Source organism: Dromiciops gliroides, chromosome 6 (assembly GCF_019393635.1).
Source record: "Dromiciops gliroides isolate mDroGli1 chromosome 6, mDroGli1.pri, whole genome shotgun sequence".
Taxonomy (NCBI): Eukaryota; Metazoa; Chordata; class Mammalia; order Microbiotheria; family Microbiotheriidae; genus Dromiciops; species Dromiciops gliroides.
Window position 1 is genome coordinate 12887607 of NC_057866.1, and position 22404 is coordinate 12910010.

Consider the following 22404-nt stretch of genomic DNA (forward strand, 5'->3'; position numbering starts at 1 on the left):
CCGGGGATATAGAGAAAGGCAAGAATAAGGAACTCACATCCTAAAGAAGTAACTGAGGGGGGCGGCTACGTGGTGCAGTGGATAAAGCACCGGCCCTGGATTCAGGAGGACGCGAGTTCAAATCCGGCTTCAGACACTTGACACTTAACTAGCTGTGTGACCCTGGGCAAGTCACTTAACCCCCATTGCCCCGCAAAAAAAAAAAAAAAGAAGTAATTGGTATATAATATAGCATATATGCAACAGACTACATAAAGGCTTTGCAAACCTTAGATCTTTACATAAAGGTACATAATAACTATTATAATTAGGACAAAGATCCACCACTGACTCTGATCCCTGTCTTCCATCCCCTCCTGGAATCCTGGGATGACTGGCTCTTTGAGCTCTGAGATGCAGCTGTCAGGTAGTCTTAGGGATATCTTTCATTGACCAGTCATTGTTCCAGAGATGGAGGGTGATAGTTTCCACTGGAAATGTGAAAAGTCAAGAACTGTCACCTCTCAGACCTGCTCCAGTTAATAGCTGGTGCAACACTCATTATCTTAGAATGGGCAGGAATGCTCTGTTATTACCTGATTCAGGAAGACAACAATGAGATGAAAAGGGGCTGTCTCTAAAGCCTTCCCTACAGGCTCTCACTCACCTTCCTTTCTGCTCTTTAGGGTCACCCAGCTCCCCCTTTGCCATCTCCACTCACCAGGGACACCAGTTTTCTCTGTATCCTTTCCAGGATCCCCAAGCACCTTCCTTCTGTAGAGTTCCGAGGAGCCAGGTATGAGCCCAACCAGGCTCCAGACCTTTGGGGAACACACTTGGGTCACCAGATTTAAAGAAAGGACCCTGGGGAGGTTAGGTGGCGCAGTGGATAGAGTACTGGCCCTGGAGTCAGGAGGACCTGAGCTCAAATCCGACCTCAGACACTTAACAGTAACTAGCTCTGTGACCCTGGGCAAGTCACTTAACCCCAACTGCCTCACTAAAAAAAATAAAAATTAAAAAAAATAAAGGACCCATACTCATAGGATCAAAAAAAACTCAAACAACCTACAACCCCAAAAAACAATATACACATCCAACAACTAGAGAGATGGCACATTAATTAAAAGTTTTTTGTTTTTGTTTGCAAGGCCATGAGGGTTAAGTGACTTGCCCAGGGTCACACAGCTAGTAAGTGTCAAGTGTCTGAGGCTGGATTTGAACTCAGGTCCTTCTGAATCCAGGGCCAGTGCTTTATCCACTGTACCACCTAGCTGCCCCCCACCCACATTAATTAACCATAAGCCACAGCTCCTCCTTTCACAAGTGGGCTCCCGTGAAAATAACCTCAGCTTTGAGACATTTTGTGACTAGCACTCCCTCAAACTTGTGAGCCCCCACTGATGCTTTCACTTATTGAAGTCAGCCAGAAGGCACATTGAGTTTAAACTAAAATGCCCAAGGCACAAGTCTGACTATGACACCCCCCCCCTCCCCTTGCCTCCAGGATAAAATAGGAACCCTTGGATTGTCATTTGAAGCTCCCAACTGTTGGGTTCCAGGTTATCCTTTTGTGATTCTCCTGGTCAACCTGCTGTCATGGTTCTAGAGTTAGAGGACATGGGTTCTAATCTCACCTCTGATACTTGCTTGTGTGACCTTGGGCCTCAGTTTCCACATTTGTCAAATGAGCAGTTGGGGCCAGATGAACTCTGTGGTCCCTTCCAACTATAAATCCAGGACCCCCCCCCATCCTGGTAGGAGGCATTCCAAATCCCTGCCTGCCTTCCTCCCCCCACTTCCTCACCAGCCCTCCCTGTTCCTAGTGCCCCATCCGCCTTAAACTGATTGGTATTGATTTCCGACGCTCTTTGTCTTCATCCTCAAGAGAAGGGAAGCTCTCAGCAGGCAGGGACAGCTTTGTTTTCGTCTTTGGGACTCCCCATCAGAGCTTATCCAGTGAATGGCTGCACATGTCTGGCCCAAGCCCCTCATTTTGCTGATGAAGATTATCCAGAGGTCCCGAGGGAGGTGACTCGCCTGGAGCCACACAAGTAGGGAGTGTGGTCACTGGGATTCTGATGATCCCAAGTGGAGTCCTCCATGCCCCCTCTTTCATGAATGTGTGTCCCTTGCCTACAATAGATAAGATTTAGAGTCTGGGGACCTGCCTTCAAATCCCGCCTTACACCATACCTCCTCCCTTGTAAAATGGGCTTGGCCCGAATGGGATTCGAATCCAGAAGGATCCAGAAGACTGAGGTCCCTGCTGCTGAGGCCCCTCTCACCCCTCATTAGTAGTAGGAGCATCGGACCTGCCACACATCTCCCACACTCTCTCACCCTCATCTCACACCCTTATCTTCCTGGTGACTCTGACTGAGCTGACCTGTAAGGCCCCTCGTGACTCATCACCCACAATGAGAGGGAGCAGCAGCCTTTCATCACACCTCGGTGTGTGACTGAGGCCCTGGGATGGAGCACTCAGACCCATGACCTGGGTCTGTCTCATGAACAGCACATCCCAATCGAAGGAGCCAGTCCGCCACAGATTACACTCCATCACCTGGGCATTATTAGCCACCTGCTAAGCCATCATTAGAGCTGCCACCTGGCAGGTACTTAATGGGCTGATTGATTGGAACTTCTACTCGCTGTGGTACGGTACTACAGTAGTATTCTCCGGTCAAACGTGCCAGAGATTCGGGGCCCTTGCAGGTCCCCCTCACTCCATCCCCATCTCCATCAGCTGGTGGCGAGAACTAGAGACACTGGGCCCCGGAGGGTCAGCCCCAGGGTTGAGCAAGAGCTGGGTCTTGTTTTAGGTCTAAACTGCCCTGTTCCTACCTGGCTCCTGGCCTCTGACAAGGGAATGGCCAAGCCCCCAGGCCTGGGCGCCTTCCCAGAAAGCTTCAGGCTTGCCCCCAGAGGGAGGTGTGGCCGCCTTGGCTAGCCTCACTGTGCTCCTCCAGGTGCTGCATCAGCCCAAGTTCAGACCCCTGTCACTGGAGAGAATCCTGACAAGTCCCTTCCTTGGGATCATGGGCCTTCGTTTTATAGATGAGGAGACAGGCCCCGAGGGACTAAGTGATTCACCTAGGGTCCCACAGTCCACGGCAGAATTGGGATTCCAACCCTAGCCTCTGGTTTCCAAATCAGCCCTCATTCCACTTCCCCAGAGTTAGACCCTCCTTCCCCCCTCCAAGAGTTGTCTTCCTGCCATGGCTCTTGAAACCCCTCCCGTCAGCAGGACTCAACAAGGGGCTTGTCTTCATTTCCAATGAACAGCAGGAGCAGGGTGGTCCTGGAGGATAGGGAGGGAGCAGGGTAAGGAGAAAAGAGACAGAGGAGGGCTGTGTGGTTAAACAGGCTGGACAAGAACCAAGAAAGCACAGGGTTAGGAAGCCAAAGGGGAAGTGAGTTTCCAGACAAGGAGGGTGGGCAACAATGGCAGAGAGGCCCAGCGTGGGGAGGAGACTGGAACATCCATCAGAAGTCACTGGGGACAGATTGGAGAAGAGGTTTGGGCTGAGGTCAGACACCAGGCAGTTGGTCGCTAGTAGTTGGTGGTAGTTGTTTGTCCTTCCATCTCCCAGAGGACCATGACATTGGGACTTGCAGTGAGTTGGATTGAAGTGAGGGAGGGCTGTTGGAGGTCACCAGCCTCACTCTCTCCTCCTGAGCCATCTGGGTCCAGTGGAGAGATATACATCAGGACGACTAGAGATGGCCCCAGATGTTTAAGGCAAGTGGGGTTCAGTGCCATGCCCAGGTTCACATAGCTAGTGTCTGAGATGAGATTTGAACCCAGGTCCTCCCAACTTTTCAGGACCAGTGCTCTATCCACTGGCCACCTAGCTGCCCCTAGACGCCAGGCAGAAGGCATGAAGAAGGAGTGGGCCACAGCACAGTTGGGTAGCAAGTGTAGATACCCCTTTCAGGAAAGTGATCAGGGGAGGATTGAGGTAGAACTAGTAACCCAGGGTCACTGGACCCCTTAGATATCAGGCACTTTGTGGATGTGGATGGAAAGAATCACACCTTTTCTTTTCACCAGATTCTAACTGAAATGTAGCATTTCCTACAATTCTGAATTAACAACCAAACCTCATTCTGAACAGGGCTCCAAAGGGCACTGCCCCAAGGGGCCCAGGGGAGAGGCTGGCTGAGGTGAGTACAGCAGAACTGGGACACCTGAGCAGCTGGGCAGGAGAAAGCAACTGGCCCATTTACTTCAAAAGGAAATGACCTGGAGGACCAGAAAGTGCTCGTGGTATGCATGGCAGGCAAGCAGCATTTATTAAGTACCTACTGCATGCCTCAGAGCAAAGCCTGGCTCTGATACTTAGTAGCTTTGTCACTTTGGGCAAGTTTCCAGGTCTTTCTAAAGGGGAGGAGAAGCGAAGAGTTTCTATGAAGTACTTTCTAAGTGCCAGGCACTGGGCTAAGTGCTTTATACCTATGATCTCATTTGATCCTCACTATAGTCCTGGGAGGTAGGGGCTATTTATTATTACCCATTCTACAGATGAGGAACTGACTTGCCAAGGGTCACGCAATTAGTAAGTGTCTGAGGCAGGATCTTCCTGACTCTGGGCCCTGAACTCCATAGCCCACCTAGCTGCTTCTGGGTCTCTGTTTCCTTTTCTGTAAGATCGTAACAAGAATTTTACTGATATCCCCAAAGGTATGAGGTGAGCAGAATCTAGTAAAGTTTTTAAACTGAGCTTAACTAACACCAAATATAAACCAAATCTCTATTATGCGCAGCCTGTTTTTCCTTTAAATGATTTAATAAATTCAACATGTAACTTTCAAAACTGTCCCACTTCATCTATTTCCTTCTGTTTTCTTCTGTGTATTTAAAAAGAAAATGTTTCCTTTTTTAAAAGTATTTTATTATTTTCCAGTTACATCTAATGATAGTTTTTAACATTTGTTTCCATAGGATTTTTAGTTCCAAATTTTTCTCCCTTCCTCCCTTCCCTCCCCCCTCCCCAAGACAGAAAGCAATCTGATTTAGGTTATATATGTGCAATTACATTAAACATATTTCTGCATTAGTTATGTTGTGAAAGAAGAATCAGAGCACAAGGGAAAAACCTCAAAAAAGAAGGAAAAAAAAACCAGTCCAAAAGTAGAAGCAGTATGGTTCAATCTGCGTTCCTAAACCATAGTTCTTTTTCTCTGGATTTGGAGAGCATTTTCCATCATGAATCCTTTGGAACCATCTTGGACCACTGCATTGCTGAGAAGAGCCAAATCTATCACAGTTGATCATCATACAATGTTGCTGTTACTGTGTACAAAGTTCTCCTGGTTATGCTCCTCTCACTCAGCATCAGTTCATGCAAGTCCTTCCAAGTTTTTCTGAAATCCTCCTGCTCATCATTTCTTACAGCACAATAGTATTCCATTACCTTCATATACCTCAACTTGTTTAGCCATTCCCCAATTGATGGGCATTCATTCCCTCAATTTCCAATTCTTTGCCACTACAAAGAAAGCTGCTATAAATGTAAAAAATAAAATGTTTCAATGATCTTCCTTCCTTCCTTCCTTCCTTCCATCATGGAGAAAAAGGTGGGAGTCCTTGGGTATTCTTCTGTAAAGAATTACAGTTGGAGGGGCAGCTAGATGGCGCAGTGGATAGAGCACCGGCCCTGGAGTCAGGAGTACCTGAGTTCAAATCCAGCCTCAGACACTTAACACTTACTAGCTGTGTGACCCTGGGCAAGTCACTTAGCCCCAATTGCCTCACTAAAAAAAAAAAAAAGAATTACAGTCACACACAGTCTAACTAGGATTAACATGTTCTTTTATTTAGCACTAGAGAAAGTGACCCAGTGGGAACTCAAAGACCACCCTCAGGGAGAAAGTAGCTTAGAAACATCCTCTTCCCAGAAAAGAAGGCAAAATCTTTTATAAAGGATAGATGGGGTGTCCACCTGAAAGTGGAAAAGTTCCCTTTTGGGGTGGGGTGGAGAAAGTTTAGATGCTTGTCATATTCCTGAGAGTCAGGGGGAATTTTTTGAAATAATGGTCCTGACCTTTGGGGTTATCTCTGTCTCCTAGCTCAGGTCAGGCAGTAGCCATGCCTAATTGACTTTCCTGCTATAGAACTGTATCTCCCCTTACTTAGCTATGTCTGTGCTGATATCTAGTTGGCCAATCTAAACTGTAATGATCCCTTGACTCTTTGATATGTCTGTCCTGTTCTCTGGTCATCTTTGGTTTTGCTTCTCACAGGAGAAACTTCTGATTTATCCTAAGCCCCATGTCACTTCCTTCCTTCCCTCCCTCTCTCTCATCCATCCATCCATTCTTCCTCCCTCCCTTCCTTCGTTCCTTCCTTCATTTTTCCTGGAATTCTCCGTCCCCCTCCCCCCACCTCTTGCTGAGTCCAATAAACTTTTTTTTTTTAAGTTTTCTTTAGTGAATGATAGTGAATGAAGTACCACATTTTAATCTCAGAGCTTGACAATTATAGACACCTAGGTACATCCACTCAATCAAGAATCAAAGCTTGGTCTAAACCACTGCATAAACACAAGGAAACAGCCACGTTTGAGTCATTAAAACAATGGCCAGGGGCTCTTTACTATAAGCAAACAATTAAGGATGTTAAATGATCTTGCACCCTGAACACCATGAACTGCAAAGTTGGCCATTCTGCATCGCTGGTTTCATTGCTAACTTTTAAAACACAACTCCAGGGGCAGCTAGGTGGCACAGTGGATAGAACACCGGCCCTGGATTCAGGAGTACCTGAGTTCAAATCCGGCCTCAGACACTTGACACTTACTAGCTGTGTGACCCTGGGCAAGTCACTTAACCCCCATTGCCCCGCAAAAAAAAAAAACCAAAAAAAACAAAAACCACAACTCCAGCTGAACATTCCAACAAAAACAACAGCTCACGGACTGTGATCCCTTCTTCCCTTTCCTCGTTTCCCATCACACACAAAAGCCCACATTGCAATGAAGAGCCTTTGCTGACCCGGCATCCTCACGAGACTCTCCATTGTGGTGGTGGCTTCTTTCTTTAGATGGGCCAAAGTCCAGCAGCTCTACCTGGTCCATTTCTTCAATCTTCTTCCCTTCCTTTCTTCCAGGCAGTAACTTTTCCAACAGAGATTAGCTGATGAAAAAAGGTCATTCTCTGGGAAGTTTACCTTAAATTCAATTATTAGACGACCCTTTTTGTTTGGTGGGTGGTGAGTTGGCATGCTTTCTCCACACATTTAATATCTCCATGTTTGACAATCTGATCTATAATTCTATTGTCAAGAGTTGATGTTAGCTTCTGAGAACCACACAACACTTCAACCAACTGGATGCCCTTCCACATCGAAAGGCCCTCACCTTGTAATATAAATATAGCATTTTCTTTCAGACCCAAAACAATATCTCCTGGCTCCCAGTCACCTCAGGGAATAGCCATCTTTCATGATTTTGTTGATAGGAACTGCCAGAATCTTTCCTCTTGAACAATTTTTCTTCCCTTGCAACTTTTACATCTGTCTTTTGGGTTCCCCATGCCCTTGCCATTCCATACAAATCAACCAAGTTTTGCTGAAACATTCCAAGTTCTAGCTGATGAATTCTTATTTGCACTCCAACACCAGTGTCATTGGGACAACCTTCCTTACCAGCCTGTCCTTTGCAAGGTCACAAATTACATGTGTTTGCAAAGCTGGTTTTCTTGTTTTTGTTTTGGTGAGGCAATTGGGGTTAAGTGACTTGCCCAAGGTCACACAGCTAGTAAGTGTTAGGTGTCTGAAGCTGGATTTGAACTCAGGTCTTCCTGACTCCAGAGCTGGTGCTCTATCCACTGTACCACCTAGCTGCCCCTTCTTGGTTTTTTTTTTTTGTTTTTTTTTGTTTGTTTTGTTTTGTTTTGTTTTTAGTGAGGCAATTGGGGTTAAGTGACTTGCCCAGGGTCACACAGCTAGTAAGTGTTAAGTGTCTGAGGTCGGATTTGAACTCAGGTCTTCCTGACTCCAGAGCTGGTACTCTATCCACTGCACCACCTAGCTGTCCCTTCTTAGGTTTTTAATAAGTTTTTATTGACATTTTCTGTTTCTTCCATCACCATGGAAGCCCACGATTGCTCCCTCTCTGCCTCCCAGGCATTGAGCCATCCCGCCAGCAAAGCCAGTTTTCTCGTGGCACATTATATACATTTCCCAAGGTGACTAACGCTGAAGAACAGGACTTTGCTGCAAATTCTTCTGCCTCCTCCAGAATCTGTAGTGAAGCCTCTAGAAGAATTCTCTGCAGATGGATTCTTCTGCACCTTTGTCTCTCTTTGCATCAGAAAGCACTTGAGAAATCTGTGGGGCCTTTTCTCCTTCCTTTGGAATCTTATCTGGCCCGGATTTCAAAGTCCTTCCTAGGAGGCTTGGGGTTTTACTCCAAAACAAGAGACTAAGTTGTTTCCTGCTCTCCAGGAGCACCCTGCCTGTGTGCTGGTTGGGGCAGGGGTGGGGAAGGCTCACTCAGGAGCCAGCTGAGATGTTGGGGACAGGTGGTCCTTGTGCATGGGGCTGGCTGCTTCTCATTGAATCTTCTGGGTATTTTCTGGAAAGTCCCCCCCCCCCCAGTCTGGTCAACCTAAAAGTGGTCCAGAGGGGCAGCTAGGTGGCGCAGTGGTTAGAGCACTGCCCCTGGATTCCGGAGTACCTGAGTTCAAATCCGGCCTCTGACACTTAACACTTACTAGCTGTGTGACCCTAGGCAAGTCACTTAACCCCAATTGCCTCACCAAAAAAAAAAAGGAAGTACCAAAAAGTGGTCCAGAAGTGTGTGTATGTGGGGGCGGGGGGGGGGGGAGACAGAGGGGTATGGTTGCCACAAAGCTTGAGAAGTATAAGTTTGAAGGAACTTGGAGATTATGTAGATCCTCATTTTTAACTGTTGTGGAAATTTATTGTGATTTGGGGACCCTGCCTTTGGGCTGAGATTAAAAAGCCTTAGGCCCAGGGGCAGCTAGATGGCGCAGTGGTTAAAGCACCAGCCCTGGATTCAGGAGGACCTGAGTTCAAATTCGGCCTCAGACACTTGACACTTACAAGCTGTGTGACCATGGGCAAGTCACTTAACCCCATTGCCCCATTAAAAAAAAAAGCCTTAGGCCCTCAGGATTTTTTTTCTGTGTAAGAGGGGCTAGGGCCCCTCTGCCTCCACTTCAGCTGAGCCAAAAAGCCTGGTGGGCTTTACAGGACACCAGGTCAGATGGCTGGGGGAAAAAGCCCCAGCTCCCTATGCCTTGAGGGGAGCAGGCCCGGAGATTCCAGGCTTGTCCTGCCAGGTCCTAGCCCAGCCTGTGCCGAGGTCCCAGGGGGCACGGGCCCCTCGAGCTTCCCTGGCCCCAGCCCTAGCACGGCCGGTGGATTAGCTTGGCATGTGCAGGGGCGCAGGGAGCTCGAGGTTTACGGGGGGAGAAGGGACATATATAACTGGGAGAGGTCAGCACAGGCAGAAAGCAAAGTTGGAGAAAGGGTGGTTGGAGAAGACAGATAGGGAAGCTGCTACAAGGATGCTAAGGAGACTAAGGCTATGTAAGGAGGGGGGAGATGGAGAAAAAGGTTAGAGCAAGGAAGAAGGACGCCAGAGCACGAGGAGAACACAAGGAGGTCTGTGAGAGAGAGATGCAGGGGTTCAGTGCGGCAGTACAGAGAAGAAAGTTAGATGGTAAGGGGGGATCGACAAAGTAAAAGGGGCTTGGAGTTAGAAGAAAGGAGCTGAGCAGTGAAAGTGAAGCAAGGGAGCTGGAGTGAAGGAGAAAAAGAGTGAAAGTAGGAGAAAGCTTGAGCATGCCCTAAGGCAAGAGGCAGTAAGGCCATTAGTATATTAAAAGCAGACAGGTTGTACAATTTGCATTTATTAACCCTTATCTTTTACATCTATTTTTATAAATAAATTCTGCTTTGATTATTTAATTAAGAGGCTTCTTAATCTTTTGCTTATCAATATGGGAGTGGAGCAGTATGGAGAAATTTTATAAACAGCCCATATTAAATTAATAGCAGTCAGATAGCCAAACAGTCAACATCCACAGATTAGGCCCCCCAGTCAGAAAAATATTTTCACATTTGAATGGCAACTGCCCCAGAAGTTATGGCCCAATTATAATTTTTCTAAACTTATAATTTTTCATTCAATTATTATTATTATTATTATTTTTAGTGAGGCAATTGGGGTTAAGTGACTTGCCCAGGGTCACACAGCTAGTAAGTGTTAAGTGTCTGAGGCCGGATTTGAACTCAGGTACTCCTGACTCCAGGGCCGGTGCTCTATCCACTGCGCCATCTAGCTGCCCCATTTTTCATTCAATTATACTTTTTCATATAAGTACAGTTATAAAATTTTCAGATTAGATTAGAATTAGTTAAATTAATTTTTTTACACTGCATAGTGAGCATATCCTATAGGGTACCCAGCATTCCACACACATAGTCCTCCACTTCTTCAATGAAAGAAGGGAGGTGCATCCCATCGTTTCTTCTCAGGGACAGGTTGGTTCTAATTACACAGCTTCCCCCTCTATTTCTTTCTTTTTTTCTCATCCCCCTCATTTTTCCCAAGCTGATGCCTAGAGAGTCTGAGTAACTGACCCAGGGCCATCTCAGCCAATAAGCAGCAAAGCCTTCATTGTGGATCCAACATGAACAATGTGTCAGAAGCTGTTGTGATCTGAACACTTGGCCTTCTGCAAGCAGAAGAGCACACTGGCCTTGGGGACAGCAAAGCACAGGGTAGAGAGACTGGACTGGGAGTCGGAGGGCCTGGGTTCAAATCCCGACTCTCTTCAATTCAGCAATACTGGCCTCCTGGGTGTGCCTCCAACAGTTCCAGGACTCTCTCTCTTCATCTCCCCCTTGACACTGGGATTCGTGGGGATTCTCAGGTAAATAAAGAATTACACTTTCACACACAGTCCAGTTAGAATTAAAGGGGTCTTTTATATGGTGCTAGAGAAAGTGACCATGGCCTGGTGGGAAGTTAAAGACTTCACCCCGGGGGAGGAGGGCTCAGAAACACTCTCCTTCTGGGACAGAGAGAAAACAAAAGCTTTTATAGAGGATAGATGGGGCGTCCACTTGAAAACTGCAAAGTTCCCTTTTGGGGTGGGGAAAGCCTGGATTCTTGTCATATTCCTGAGAGTCGAGTGGGATTTTTTTGAAATGATGGCCCTGACCTTTGGGGTTATCTCTGTCTCTTAACTCCAGCCGGGTATTAACGCCTAAGTGACGTTCCTGCTATACAATTTTGTTTCCCCTTACTTCTCAGGTAGGTCCTTCCTGATATCTAGTCGGTCAATCTAAGCTTTTTTAATAGTCCTGTTGAGAGAAAAGACTATATTTGGACTCTTCTCAGAGCCCTAAAGGCAGAGAGTTAGTGGTTTCAGGCCAACAGTTTTGTGGCCCCCCCACCAAACCTCCCAGCAGGGGGGCACACGAGGCTTTGAGCCGAGGCTCCTGGGCCTTAAGCCTGATAAGGGCCTGAAGAAGGGCCTGGGTTTTGTGGGAATCGGGAATCGGGCTGGGCTGGGAGTTCACCTTGAGGCATCCGAGGTGATCCCCACGACTTGGAGCTCAAGCCCTGACTTGAGTTTTGTTTTGAAAAGTTATGTTTACACGAGCAGTGTTTAGTGGGGAATGGGGACATTCTTATTCCAGCACAGGGTTGGGGCCTAAGGCCGCAATCTGATTAGTGGGTAAACGGGGCCATCTGATTGGTCAAACCCCAAGACAGGTTTTCTCTCTTAAAGAGTTATGTATGTTAACACAATATTGTTGGGGGGGCAGGGGACCACTCTTGCCCAGAATAGGTTAAGGCCTGGTATCGTAGTTTGTAAAATCTGATTGGTTCACTGGTACCACCTGATGGGTTCCTAGGCTGTTACTGTTATTCTGTATAAACAGCAACTATAATAACTGTAATAACTGAAATGTAAATGAAGGGTATCAAAATGCCTTAATGTGATTGGTCAGAGGGGACCCCTTGAGGGGTATAAATAGAGGTGAGGGACCTCACTTCAGGGCACTCTCTGGCACATTCAGAAGAGTGCCCATCTTCACGAAGATGAATAAAGCCTTCACTCACCAACTGCTGCCTGCTTGGGATTTTTGAACAGCTCCCTGCTAGCAACACTAGGGCTGCCAACATTAGAGCTGCTGACACTAGAGCTGAGCAACACGAAGAGTGGTTAGCTGTGTTTCTAACCCTCCCTCCCTCCCTCCCTCCCTCCCTCCCTCCCTCCCTTCCTTCCTTCCTTCCTTCCTTCCTTCCTTCCTTCCTTCCTTCCTTCCTTCCTTCCTTCCTTCCTTCCTTCCTTCCTTCCTTCCTTCCTTCCTTCCTTCCTTCCTTCCTTCCTTCCTTCCTTCCTTCCTTCCTTCTCTCTCCTCTGAAACTGCCACCCCCCTGATGCAGGCCCCATCACCGTCACTGCTGTGATACCCTGCTGGAGGGTCCGCCTGCCTCAAGCCTCTCCCTCCTCCCTCCACCCTCCATTCAGTCACTGCAGTGATTTGACAGTTCCCCAAACATCTTACAGAATATGTTTCATGAACCCCAGGATCAGAATTCCTCAGAGACCATCTAGTGCAATGCCTTCATTTTAAAGAGGAGAAAACAGGCTCAGAAAGGGGGGAGGATCTGCCGACAGCACACTACGTTTCACGTCTTGTTTTTTTCCCAGGCAGCTCAAGGCGGCTGTTACAAGTCTCAGCTGTTCTGGGCGCCCTCGGACAAGTCCCTTCCCTTCTCTGTGCCCAGGGGGGGTAAATTGTGGGTTTGTGGCCCCTGAGGCATTCAGGCCCCTCCCAGAAGGTCTGTCTCCCCCCCACCCCCCACAACCTGCAAGGATCTGGAGACCCTCAGAAGACTTCAGATATTGAGAACTGCCCGCAGACCCCAGGGATCCATGCCCGGCATGCCTCTGACCCTTCAGCTAAGCCCAGGTGTAGGAGAAGAGACCTGAAGACATCTCAAAAGAACCTGAAATTTCCCTAAATTTGGTGGGCTGGGGAATACAATACGCTGAGAATGGAAGCTGAGAAGGGAAGGGGAGAAAGTCACTGAGGTCCCTGTTGGCAGACTAAGAGCTCCCTAGAGGCAGGGACCAGGTCTGACTTCATCCAAAGTAATCTGGGTGCTTCTCCCCACCCCCACTCCAGGCTCCAGAATTCTTTAGTAAGTAGTTAAGAAATATGTTTTGAAGTTGTGGTATATGAATGTAATGGAATATTATTGTGCTGTAAGAAATGATGAGCAGGCAGATTTCAGAAAAACCTGGAAAGACTTAAGGGGACTGATGCTGAGGGAAGGGAGCAGAACCAGGAAAACATTAACAGCAACGTTGTGTGATGATCAACTGCGAGAGACTTGGCTCTTCTCAGCAATGCAATGATCCAAGACAATTCCAAAGAACTCGTGATGGAAAATGTTCTCCAGAAAAAAGAACTGTGGATTCTGAATGCAGATTAAACCAGACTGTTTCTACTTTTTTTGTTTTTGTTTTCACTTTTTTGAGGTGTTTCCCTTTTGTTGATTCTTCTTTCACAACATGACTAATGCAGAAATATGTTTAATGTACTTGTACATGTATAACCTATATCAGATTGCTTTCTGTCTAGGGGAGGGGGGCGGGAAGGGAGGGAGGGAGAAAAATTTGGAACTAAAAATCTTATGAAGGGGCAACTAGGTGGCGAAGTGGATAGAGCATCGGCCCTGGATTCAGGAGGACCTGAGTTCAAATGTGCCTTCAGACACTTGACACTTACTACCTGTGTCACCCCGGGCAAGTCAATTAACCCTCATTGCCCAGCAAAACAAAAACAAAAACAAAAACAAAAACAATCTTATGAAAACAAATGTTGAAAACCATCTTTACATGTAACTGGAAAATAATAAAATGCTTTTATGATTAAAAAAGAAAGAAATGTGTGTTGAATTCAATTGGGGGGGGGAGGGGCTTCAGCGGCTCTTCCAGCTCTGCACTGAAGCCCAACAGAACTTGCTCTCAGAACTGACCTCTAGCACACTCAAGGGCTTGGTCCCTTCAAGGAGAACAAGGCTCCCAATGAGACTGTCAGCTTCCATTAGGCGAGTTCCAAAGCTCTGAAATCTCTGCCATCCCCCAGCCCTGGTGCTAGACTCCCACTTTCCCATTCTGTCTTCCAAGGTGCCTCCCAGCTCTGACATTTCTTGTTCTAAAGGGTTTGCCCAGGTCTGACATTCCAGGGTCTGGGGTTCCGCTCAAGCCTGACATTCTAGGTTATATGTTCTAAGGTGGGAGTTCTTCTGTTGTATTATAGACCGCCCCCCTCCACCCCTGCCATTCTGGTGAAGCCTACAGACCTCTCTTCTCAGAATAATCTTTTAAAGGTGTAAAATAAAATACACAGAATTACAAAGGAAATGAATTTTACTAAAATAATTATCAAAATATTTTCTTTAAAAGTTCCTGGGCTCCAGCCTAAGAACATGCACTAAGGTTCCTCCCAGCTCTGCCCTTCTATGATCTATGGTCTAAGGTCCTTTTCAGCTCTGGCATCCTCTGAGTTATGCCCCGCCCCCAGAGGGGACACCGAAGCAGGATTGGGGAGGGGGTCTCCTCCAAAATCTTTAGGGGGAGGGTCTCTTCCTCCCAAACCAGCCGGGCCTTGGACAGAATTTCTACCTGCGTCCCTGAGCCTTTTTTTGCTCGTGCCCAGAGGTGAGATCGACAGCAATCAGGCTGCCCCCCACCTTCAAATCTCCCCTAAAACCTATGGAGCTAGTCACTGAGCCTTTCCCCAGAATTCCTCCTACTGTTCCATTCTCTCCTTCTGTGTCCTTCACCTTCCCCCCCTCAATGACAAAGCAAGTTTTCAGATGAGCCCAGAGCTAGGAAATGTGCAGAGTCATGGTGGGACAGCATGGGATCCGCCTCCCACCCACCCCTCCACTCTCCTTCCTGAGGCCTGCCGGGAAGCCAGCTTGGGGCCAGACCCAGCCGGCCCCTGTGCTCCCCCTGGCTGGGCCCCCTCTCCGGACGATCCCCCTCCTGGTAACTGAGAAAACATCTCCAGGAAACCCTGGCAGGCAGGCTGACCCGTTCTTACAGCAGCTGCTATGCCCCCTCCCCCCAATGCGGGAGAACACTCCCACTCACACAGATTCCCACTCTCACACACTCACACAGCACCTGGCCAAGGCACACAAGTGCCCTCTCAGTGTGGACAGCTCAGTCCTATGTGCTCTGGAGCCTCCGGGATCCAACCTTGCCTTCTATTCTAGGTTTCCACATTCTGTGTTCTGAGTTCTCTTTGAACCCAGAGACCTCATGCTGGAGGTTTTACCATCCCTTCTGCCCCAAACATCCCATGTTTATGCTCTAAATCCCTTTGAACTCAGAAATCTCTGGTTCTAGGGCCCTCCCCAGCTCTGACAGGGTGTGATCTGTTCTATGGTCCCTTCCAGTTCAGACATTCCATGTTCTAGGTTCTAGGTTGTTTCTAGCTCACAGTCTAGGTACTAAGGTTCCTCTCACCTCCTAATTTTTGGTTAAACTGTGAATGAGAAAAGACCCCTGAGGTCATGAAGGCAGACCAATGTCTGAACAGGAAGGCCCTCGATGCCTCCCCACATGTTGGGTGTCCAGTATAACCTCCCATGTGAGAGTTTACAAAGTGCTTTCCTCATCACACCCCATGATGAAGCGGGGGCTGAGGCCAGTGACAAGATCCTTAATTCACAGACTGGGAAGCTGAAACTCTAGAGACACTCGCCCATCATGTGGCATGTGGCCCCGGGTCTCCCGCCTCCACATGCAGGCCTCTTTCCACCAAGTCACACTGCCCTTGACAAGCTCGAGGTCCAGTGTGAGAGAGAGAGAGAGAGACAGAGAGACAGACAGACAGACAGACAGAGAGACAGACAGAGAGAAAGTATTTAGGATGACCTCTGCCCACCAAGGCCTACTTCCAACCCTTCTACCTCCTCCATTCAGACCTCAATCCCTCGCTGGTCAGGGCCAACACCAACACAACTCCAGGTGTTTCTTCCCTCCAAGATGCCACCATACCAACCTGGTCTTGCTGACCAGGGCCTGTAGCCAGCCTTCTATACAGAGATCATGCATCTAATGCCACCCAATCCTCTCATTTCACAGATGAGGAAAATGGGGCTCTAAGAGGTGAAAGCACTCAACCCAGGCCATAGAAGCATCAGGAGTGGATTTGAACCCAGGATCTCTGATTCTAGGCCCAGGGCTCTTGCTACTACTGACTAGCAGCAGACCCCAGAGAAGGTCCTTGGTTGGTATCTGGTGACTGACCACTTACAGACGAGCATATGACAAGCATGACCACAGACTGGTACAAGTGACGCACATTACACACTGAGTATTCACAAAGGACTGTGCATCTCCTAGCATATACCTTGTCTCCCCAATACCCAGCCCAGCGCCCCATATACAAGAGGCACCTAATCAGTGCTGGTGGCTTGACTCATCTTTGGTGAGACACAACCGATATGGGATGGAATTAAGGTGATCCAATTGATCGTGAGGTATCCCAAAGGAATTACAAGACTCAGTGACTCAGTTTCCCAAGTTTTATTACAATACTATGAGTGACCACTGGGAGAGCACCATGGAGGTGTCTCTCGAATAGGGGGATAAAAATGGTTACATTTATAATCAGAAAGTAATTGATCATCTCCTCATTACCCTAATCTCCACTTTAGGGAGGTGGGGGGGGGCTATCCTAATTTGGAGTCCCTGGGGGCTTAAACCAACCCCTGAGGTGGATACCTTTTCCCCAGGTGGTGTGTTTTGGGGGTTTACATGTCATGTCATTTGGTCCTTTCTGCCCGTGTTTCTAAAAACACACCTCAACTTGCCAAGGTCAGAGAGTCTCTGTGTTTTTGATCTCTCTTTACTTAGACCTGGTTTCTAGGTGTCCTGTCATCTAATTTAAACATTTCAATTGCTGATTACCAGTTAGGGTCTCTCTGACCTGTCTCTGTTGCTGAGGAGGGTTGGTAGGGACAAACCCTCTTGGTTACTGTAAGAACACAAACCTGAGTTTCTCTGTTAGCCCTTTTAGGTACTATTGATACTATTGATAGGTTATCTGTTAACCCTTTTAGCCTCCTCCATCACAACCAGCCTGTGAGCTGACCCTTGTCCAAGGATACACACAGGGGGAGTCAGACTCTGAATGAACCTGGGTCCTTGGATCCCAAATAGAGGTAGACCCCGGGAGCCAGGAGAAGCCTCAACCCTGCTTAGAATCACATTTTTAAATTCACAAAATAAGGAGGGTAACCCCCTCCCCACCAGCCCCAGGGTTATTGAAATAAACATCTAACCTTTCCCGCCATTCATGTTTCCAGACCCCGCCCCCACCTCTGCTTGGCCCCTTTGGGTGGGTGTTTGTGGACCCCAGGTGACCAAGTCCTGATCTAGAGGGTCCCTGGGTATCTGGGGGGAGGGCGGGCATTTCATTCGGCCCTGGGACCTGTGTCCTTCTTGTCCCCAGGGCTGGGCCAAGGAAGGGACCTTGTTCCTTGTTTTCTAGCTGCAGCTGCCCCAGCAGCTCACGTGACTGAGCAGCCGCCTCTCTCCCAGGGCAGGTCTGGCCAAAGAACAGATTTCCCCCATTTTCTCGTTTGCTGAACTCAGCTACACAAAAACTTGGTGGCCCGCCCCCCACCCCTCCTGAAAAATTTCTGGCTTAAGTGTCGGGGAGGGAGGGAGAGGGAGAATGCATTCGGGTCATGCAGGAGTCGGTGACATCAGCAAGTCCCACCTGGGGCTGTGGAGTCTTCCGGAAGAGAGAAGGCAGCCCTGGAAGAGAGAAGGCGGCCCTATCTGTTTTCAGCAGAACCCAGGGAGCGCCCTAGAGCCCCTGTGGGGAGGGGAGAGGCTGCTCGGGGTTATCTCTTGGGCCAATTGTCTCTGCCATCCCCCTGGCTTCTGGGAGATAGGGCACAATAATGTCGCATAGGTACAGTTCCACAGACTAGGGTTCTGATTGGGCTCTCCCATTAGCTTGGGGTTCCCCGTCCCCTCGGAGGCTCCAGCTTCCCATCCATACCATGAGGGGGCTGATCTTGATATCCCGGGCTCCTTGCAGTTCTCCAATCCTAGAGCAGGAGGGGGAATCCGAGGCTGGGGCCATTCCTCCTTCCCCAACCCCAACCACTCTTTGGAGGCCCTGTACAGCCTAAGCTCCCTAGTTTCTGCCCCTGGGTTTGGCAAACAGCTCAATGACCTCACCTGGGGTGTGGCCAGGAGGTGGCAGATACCGATTGTTGTCTTCTGTTCTTAAAAAGATGCCGGGTGCCGGGTGCTGGGTGCCAAGGGCCTCAGGCACCAGAATGGATTCTAAGAAGCCATCCTCCCACCTCCAGGCTGGTGGAGCCAAAGTCTGGGGACCGTTAGGCAAGGCGGGGACTGAGAGGCCCAAGCTGGCCTCTGCCCTCCTGGGCTCGGATCCCCACACTGACACAGGCATCCAACCTCTAGGGACCAAGAGAATCACAGGAGGAAGGGGCTTCGAGTCCTCCACTCTCATTTTACGGGAACTGAAGACCAGGCTGAGCATGTTTGTCTAATACCATGTGGCTCCACAGGTCCCCCAGGCGCTGTCCATGGCACCTTAGGCAGGCTTCCCCCTCTCCCCTTTCAACACAGAATCCTTGAGATTTCATTAGGGAACATGTGGATGCCAAACCAGCAGGGACTTCAAAGGCCAGTCTGACCCTCTCATTTTTACAGATGGAAAGGGATCCCTGCAGGGCTGGCTGCCGCCTCTCTGAGCTCCGTGCAGGTCGGGTGGAGCGAGCTGCCCATGTAGGCTGAAAGCCTAAGTCCCAGGTCTGGCCGTGGGTGCCAGCTGCTGCCGCTGCCCCCCTGCCCCTCCTCTTGTATCAGTTTCTCTGTGTCAAAGTTATACATTTTGGTCACTGCAATCGAATTGGTTTCCTTTGTCTTAACCTTATGTATTTTATGCCTCTAAAATCATTAAACTCCTGAAAAGGCAACCCCCCCCCCCCCCCCCCCGCCTTCTTTCCCAGATTGCCAAAAGGGAAGTGAAGAACCCCCCTCCCTCCCTGGTCCACCTGCAGTCTTTCTCGGTTCCCTTCCCAGCAGCGAGCCCCTGCCCCCTTTGACCGCCCCCTCCCCAGGTATCCAGTGATCGCTATAGACTCCTAGTCTCCCCATCTGGGATTCAGTTTCCTTGGGGACAGAGGTCACTTTTGTCTTAGTATCTCCCCCTTCCCCAAAGCCTCTAAACTCTGGGAGAGAAAGAGGGAGGTTTGAGAGTTTGGGGTGTTTTTTTTTCTTCTTCTGGTCTTTGTGTGGCCCGCACACGTGACGGGCTCATTTCCAGCCCAGAGTATATGGCGGTTGATTGACCTGGATAACCTTGGACAAGGCAGTTCTCATTTTCTCGGGGCCTCAGTTTCCCCATCTGTAAAATAGGAGTGGGGGGAGGGGGACTTGGAAATCACAGACATCCAGGGTTGGAAGATATGAGACCGGCTGGTCCAATGACCTCAGTTTACAAGGGAATGGAGGGGGGCTGCGCACCCCAATCTCGGTCCAGTGCGCGCCGACCCGGGCTGAGATTCAGGAGGTCCCAGTCCCCCAGCGGGACCCACCGGGGTCCGCCTCTGCGCCTGAAGGGCTGGGAGGGGGTGGGTGGCCTTGCTCCAGTGGCGGCAATGAAACCCCCTCCCCACTTTCTCTTCACTCAGGGAGCAGGGGATCCCATCCCAAATGTAGCCCCTCCCCCCAAAAGCGGGGGGGGGGGAGAAAAAACCATTTAGGACAAAAGGGGATCGGGGGTCCAGCCTAGGCTCCCTCCTGCTTCTCGGAGTTTGAGCCAAAAAAACCCTCCCCATCCACAGTGTGCCCCCAGCCCAACACCTAAAGCAATCGCTTGTGTGGGCAAGGGAGGGGGGAGAGCGCGGTGCGGGGAACAGCGGGAGATTTGAGCCTCCTGCCCCCCCCCCCCAGCCCCAGGGGACTAGAAGAGCCAGCCAGCCGTCTTCAGAGCGCAGACTCAGACGGAGGGGGCTGCGGGGGAGCGGGGAGGGAAAGGCGGAGGCCGCGGGTCCCGTGATGCCAAGCTCCGCCTCCCGCGCGCCCCCCGAGCAGCCATTGGCAGCGGCTGGCGTGACGCGGGGCGGAGCCTCGGCGCGGCTATAAAGGGCCAGCGCGGGCTCCTCCGAGTCGCCAGAAGCGCAGGGAAGGGGAGTCGCTGCGGTTTCCTGCTTCAACAGTGCTTGAACGGAACCCGCTGCTCGATTCCCGGCCGGAGCCGCCCTTAGCCACCTCTCCACCTTCACCTCCACTAACCAACACTTCTCCGTCCTACCGTTCGAGCAGCAGCCGTCCGCCTCAGCCGCCCCGGCCGTCGCCGCCGCCGCCGCCCCAGCCTCAGCCGCAGCCGCTGCGCAGCCGCCTCCTCCCTCCGCCTCCTCGTCTAAGCCGCCTCCACCATCTCCGCCGCCATGACGACCTCGTCTCCCTCTCAGGTGCGACAGAACTACCACCAGGACTCTGAGGCCGCCATCAACCGGCAGATCAACCTGGAGCTTTACGCCTCCTACGTCTACCTGTCTATGGTGAGGACGGGCCCGGGGCTGGCGGGGCGGGGATGGGCCCCCGGGGGGCGGGGGCGCTCTCCTTCCCCCTTCCCCCTTCCGTCTTCCCGCTCCCCTCCCCCTCCCTCCCTCGGGCCGGACCAGCCGTCCTGCGCCGGCGCAGTGGCCGTCCCCCAAGCCCCGCCCCCTCGCAGCACCTCGGCGAGGGGGCCCAGCGGCCAAGGGCGGAGCCCGGGGTGGGATAATGGCCGAGGGGAGATGGTTCTGGGAGAGAAGCTGGGGGCGGGGCCGGACCCCTGGCTCTCTCGCTGGGGGTCGGAGGGGCCTCCTGGTGCCCACTTTGACCTTGAGCTGCTGATTGCTCGCATCTTGGGCTTGGTCCGGTGGGACCGGGCAGCGGCGGGCCCTGGGGCCCGATCTAAGGCTGTGTGCGGGCGGGGCGGTGATGGGCTCTGCCCAACTGCCCCCGTGCCCGGCGAGGCCTTTGTTTTCGGTCCGATGGGAGAGTAACGGGTCCTTTCTGCTTTGCAGTCTTACTACTTCGACCGAGATGACGTGGCCCTGAAGAACTTTGCCAAGTATTTCCTGCACCAGTCCCACGAGGAGCGGGAGCACGCTGAGAAGCTGATGAAGCTGCAGAACCAACGCGGTGGCCGCATCTTCCTGCAGGACATCAAGGTGAGCCGGGACCAAGCCCTGCGGGGGCGGGTGGGGGGCTCCCCTGGGCTCAGACTCACCCACCGACCTCTGGCTTACAGAAACCAGACCGCGATGACTGGGAGAGCGGACTGAACGCAATGGAGTGTGCTCTGCACTTGGAAAAAAATGTCAATCAGTCTTTACTGGAATTGCACAAGCTGGCAACTGACAAAAATGACCCCCATGTGAGTATCGCCCCTCCCCCTCAGCGCCCTGCCCAATCAGGGTCCCTCCCTAGGGTGCCCCCTCTTCTCACAATGGCCTACAACAGCCCTGTCTTGTCTTCTCTTGCAGTTATGTGATTTCATCGAAACCCACTACCTGGACGAACAGGTAAAGTCCATCAAACAACTGGGTGATCACGTAACCAACCTGCGCAAAATGGGGGCCCCCGATTCTGGCATGGCGGAATATCTTTTTGACAAGCACACCCTTGGAGACAGTGACAACGAGAGCTAAGCCACACACCTGGCTTCCCCCACACCTGGGAACTGTGGGCGCCACTCCTCCTGTCTTTCAGTGCATGCATATTTTGGTTATCTGACCTTTTCATAATCTGTACCAAAAAACTACCACCATTTACATCCCAATAAAGTGACTTGGTACTGATGAAAAATGATTGTTGGGAGTTTTTATTTTGGAGGAAATACAGAAAATCAGGAAATTTATCTCAGTTTTTATAAGTCAGTCACCTGGGGCTGTTAGGGTTCAATAAAGGTATAATTGGAAGTAGACAAGGGGGTGGTGGAGTGGATAAGTTTACTAGGAGATTATATACCTGCTGCCAGATTTCTGGAGATGTTGCCACACTAGGAGAGGATTCCTGTCATGTTCTAATGGGGGAGGGAGGTGGAGCACAGCTCCAGGACTTGGGCTGAAGAATCCTCTGAGCTGGGGAGATAGGATGATCGCACCCCAGAATGTAAGAAGGTAGTCCCCTTAAAGAATAAATCCAATGGATTTAACACAAAATTGCCCAGAATTCCCTGTCCAGGACTGGCCCCAGAAGGCTCTCATCTGCATGAGATCACAGGCCCTTTGTTCAAGCAGTAGAGGAACCCCTCCCCTATTTCCAAGAGAGACTGGCAGAGTATGAACATGGGCAGTGTATTCTAGT

General features: G+C 50.2%; 1 protein-coding gene and 1 pseudogene across 1 annotated transcript; one reads left to right on the forward strand and one right to left on the reverse strand.

The window, feature by feature from the left end:
• Positions 1 to 6915: 6915 nt before the first annotated feature.
• Positions 6916 to 8523, reverse strand: LOC122731801 (annotated as a pseudogene).
• Positions 8524 to 20198: 11675 nt separating this feature from the next.
• On the forward strand, positions 20199 to 21903 carry FTH1 (ferritin heavy chain 1). The gene is made up of 4 exons (XM_043970792.1): positions 20199 to 20609; positions 21120 to 21266; positions 21347 to 21472; positions 21582 to 21903. The coding sequence occupies exons 1-4, from the start codon at positions 20496 to 20498 to the stop codon at positions 21744 to 21746; spliced, it is 552 nt and encodes a 183-aa protein (XP_043826727.1). The 5' UTR covers positions 20199 to 20495; the 3' UTR covers positions 21747 to 21903.
• The last annotated feature ends 501 nt before the right edge of the window (positions 21904 to 22404 follow it).

Bases quoted from the DNA above. Each gene is read 5' to 3' on its own strand.
- FTH1 (XM_043970792.1), top strand. From the start codon at position 20,496: ATGACGACCTCGTCTCCCTCTCAGGTGCGACAGAACTACCACCAGGAC. The intron at 20,610-21,119 runs GTGAGGACGGGC...TCTGCTTTGCAG, and splicing joins CCTACGTCTACCTGTCTATG to TCTTACTACTTCGACCGAGA. The intron at 21,267-21,346 runs GTGAGCCGGGAC...TCTGGCTTACAG, and splicing joins TCTTCCTGCAGGACATCAAG to AAACCAGACCGCGATGACTG.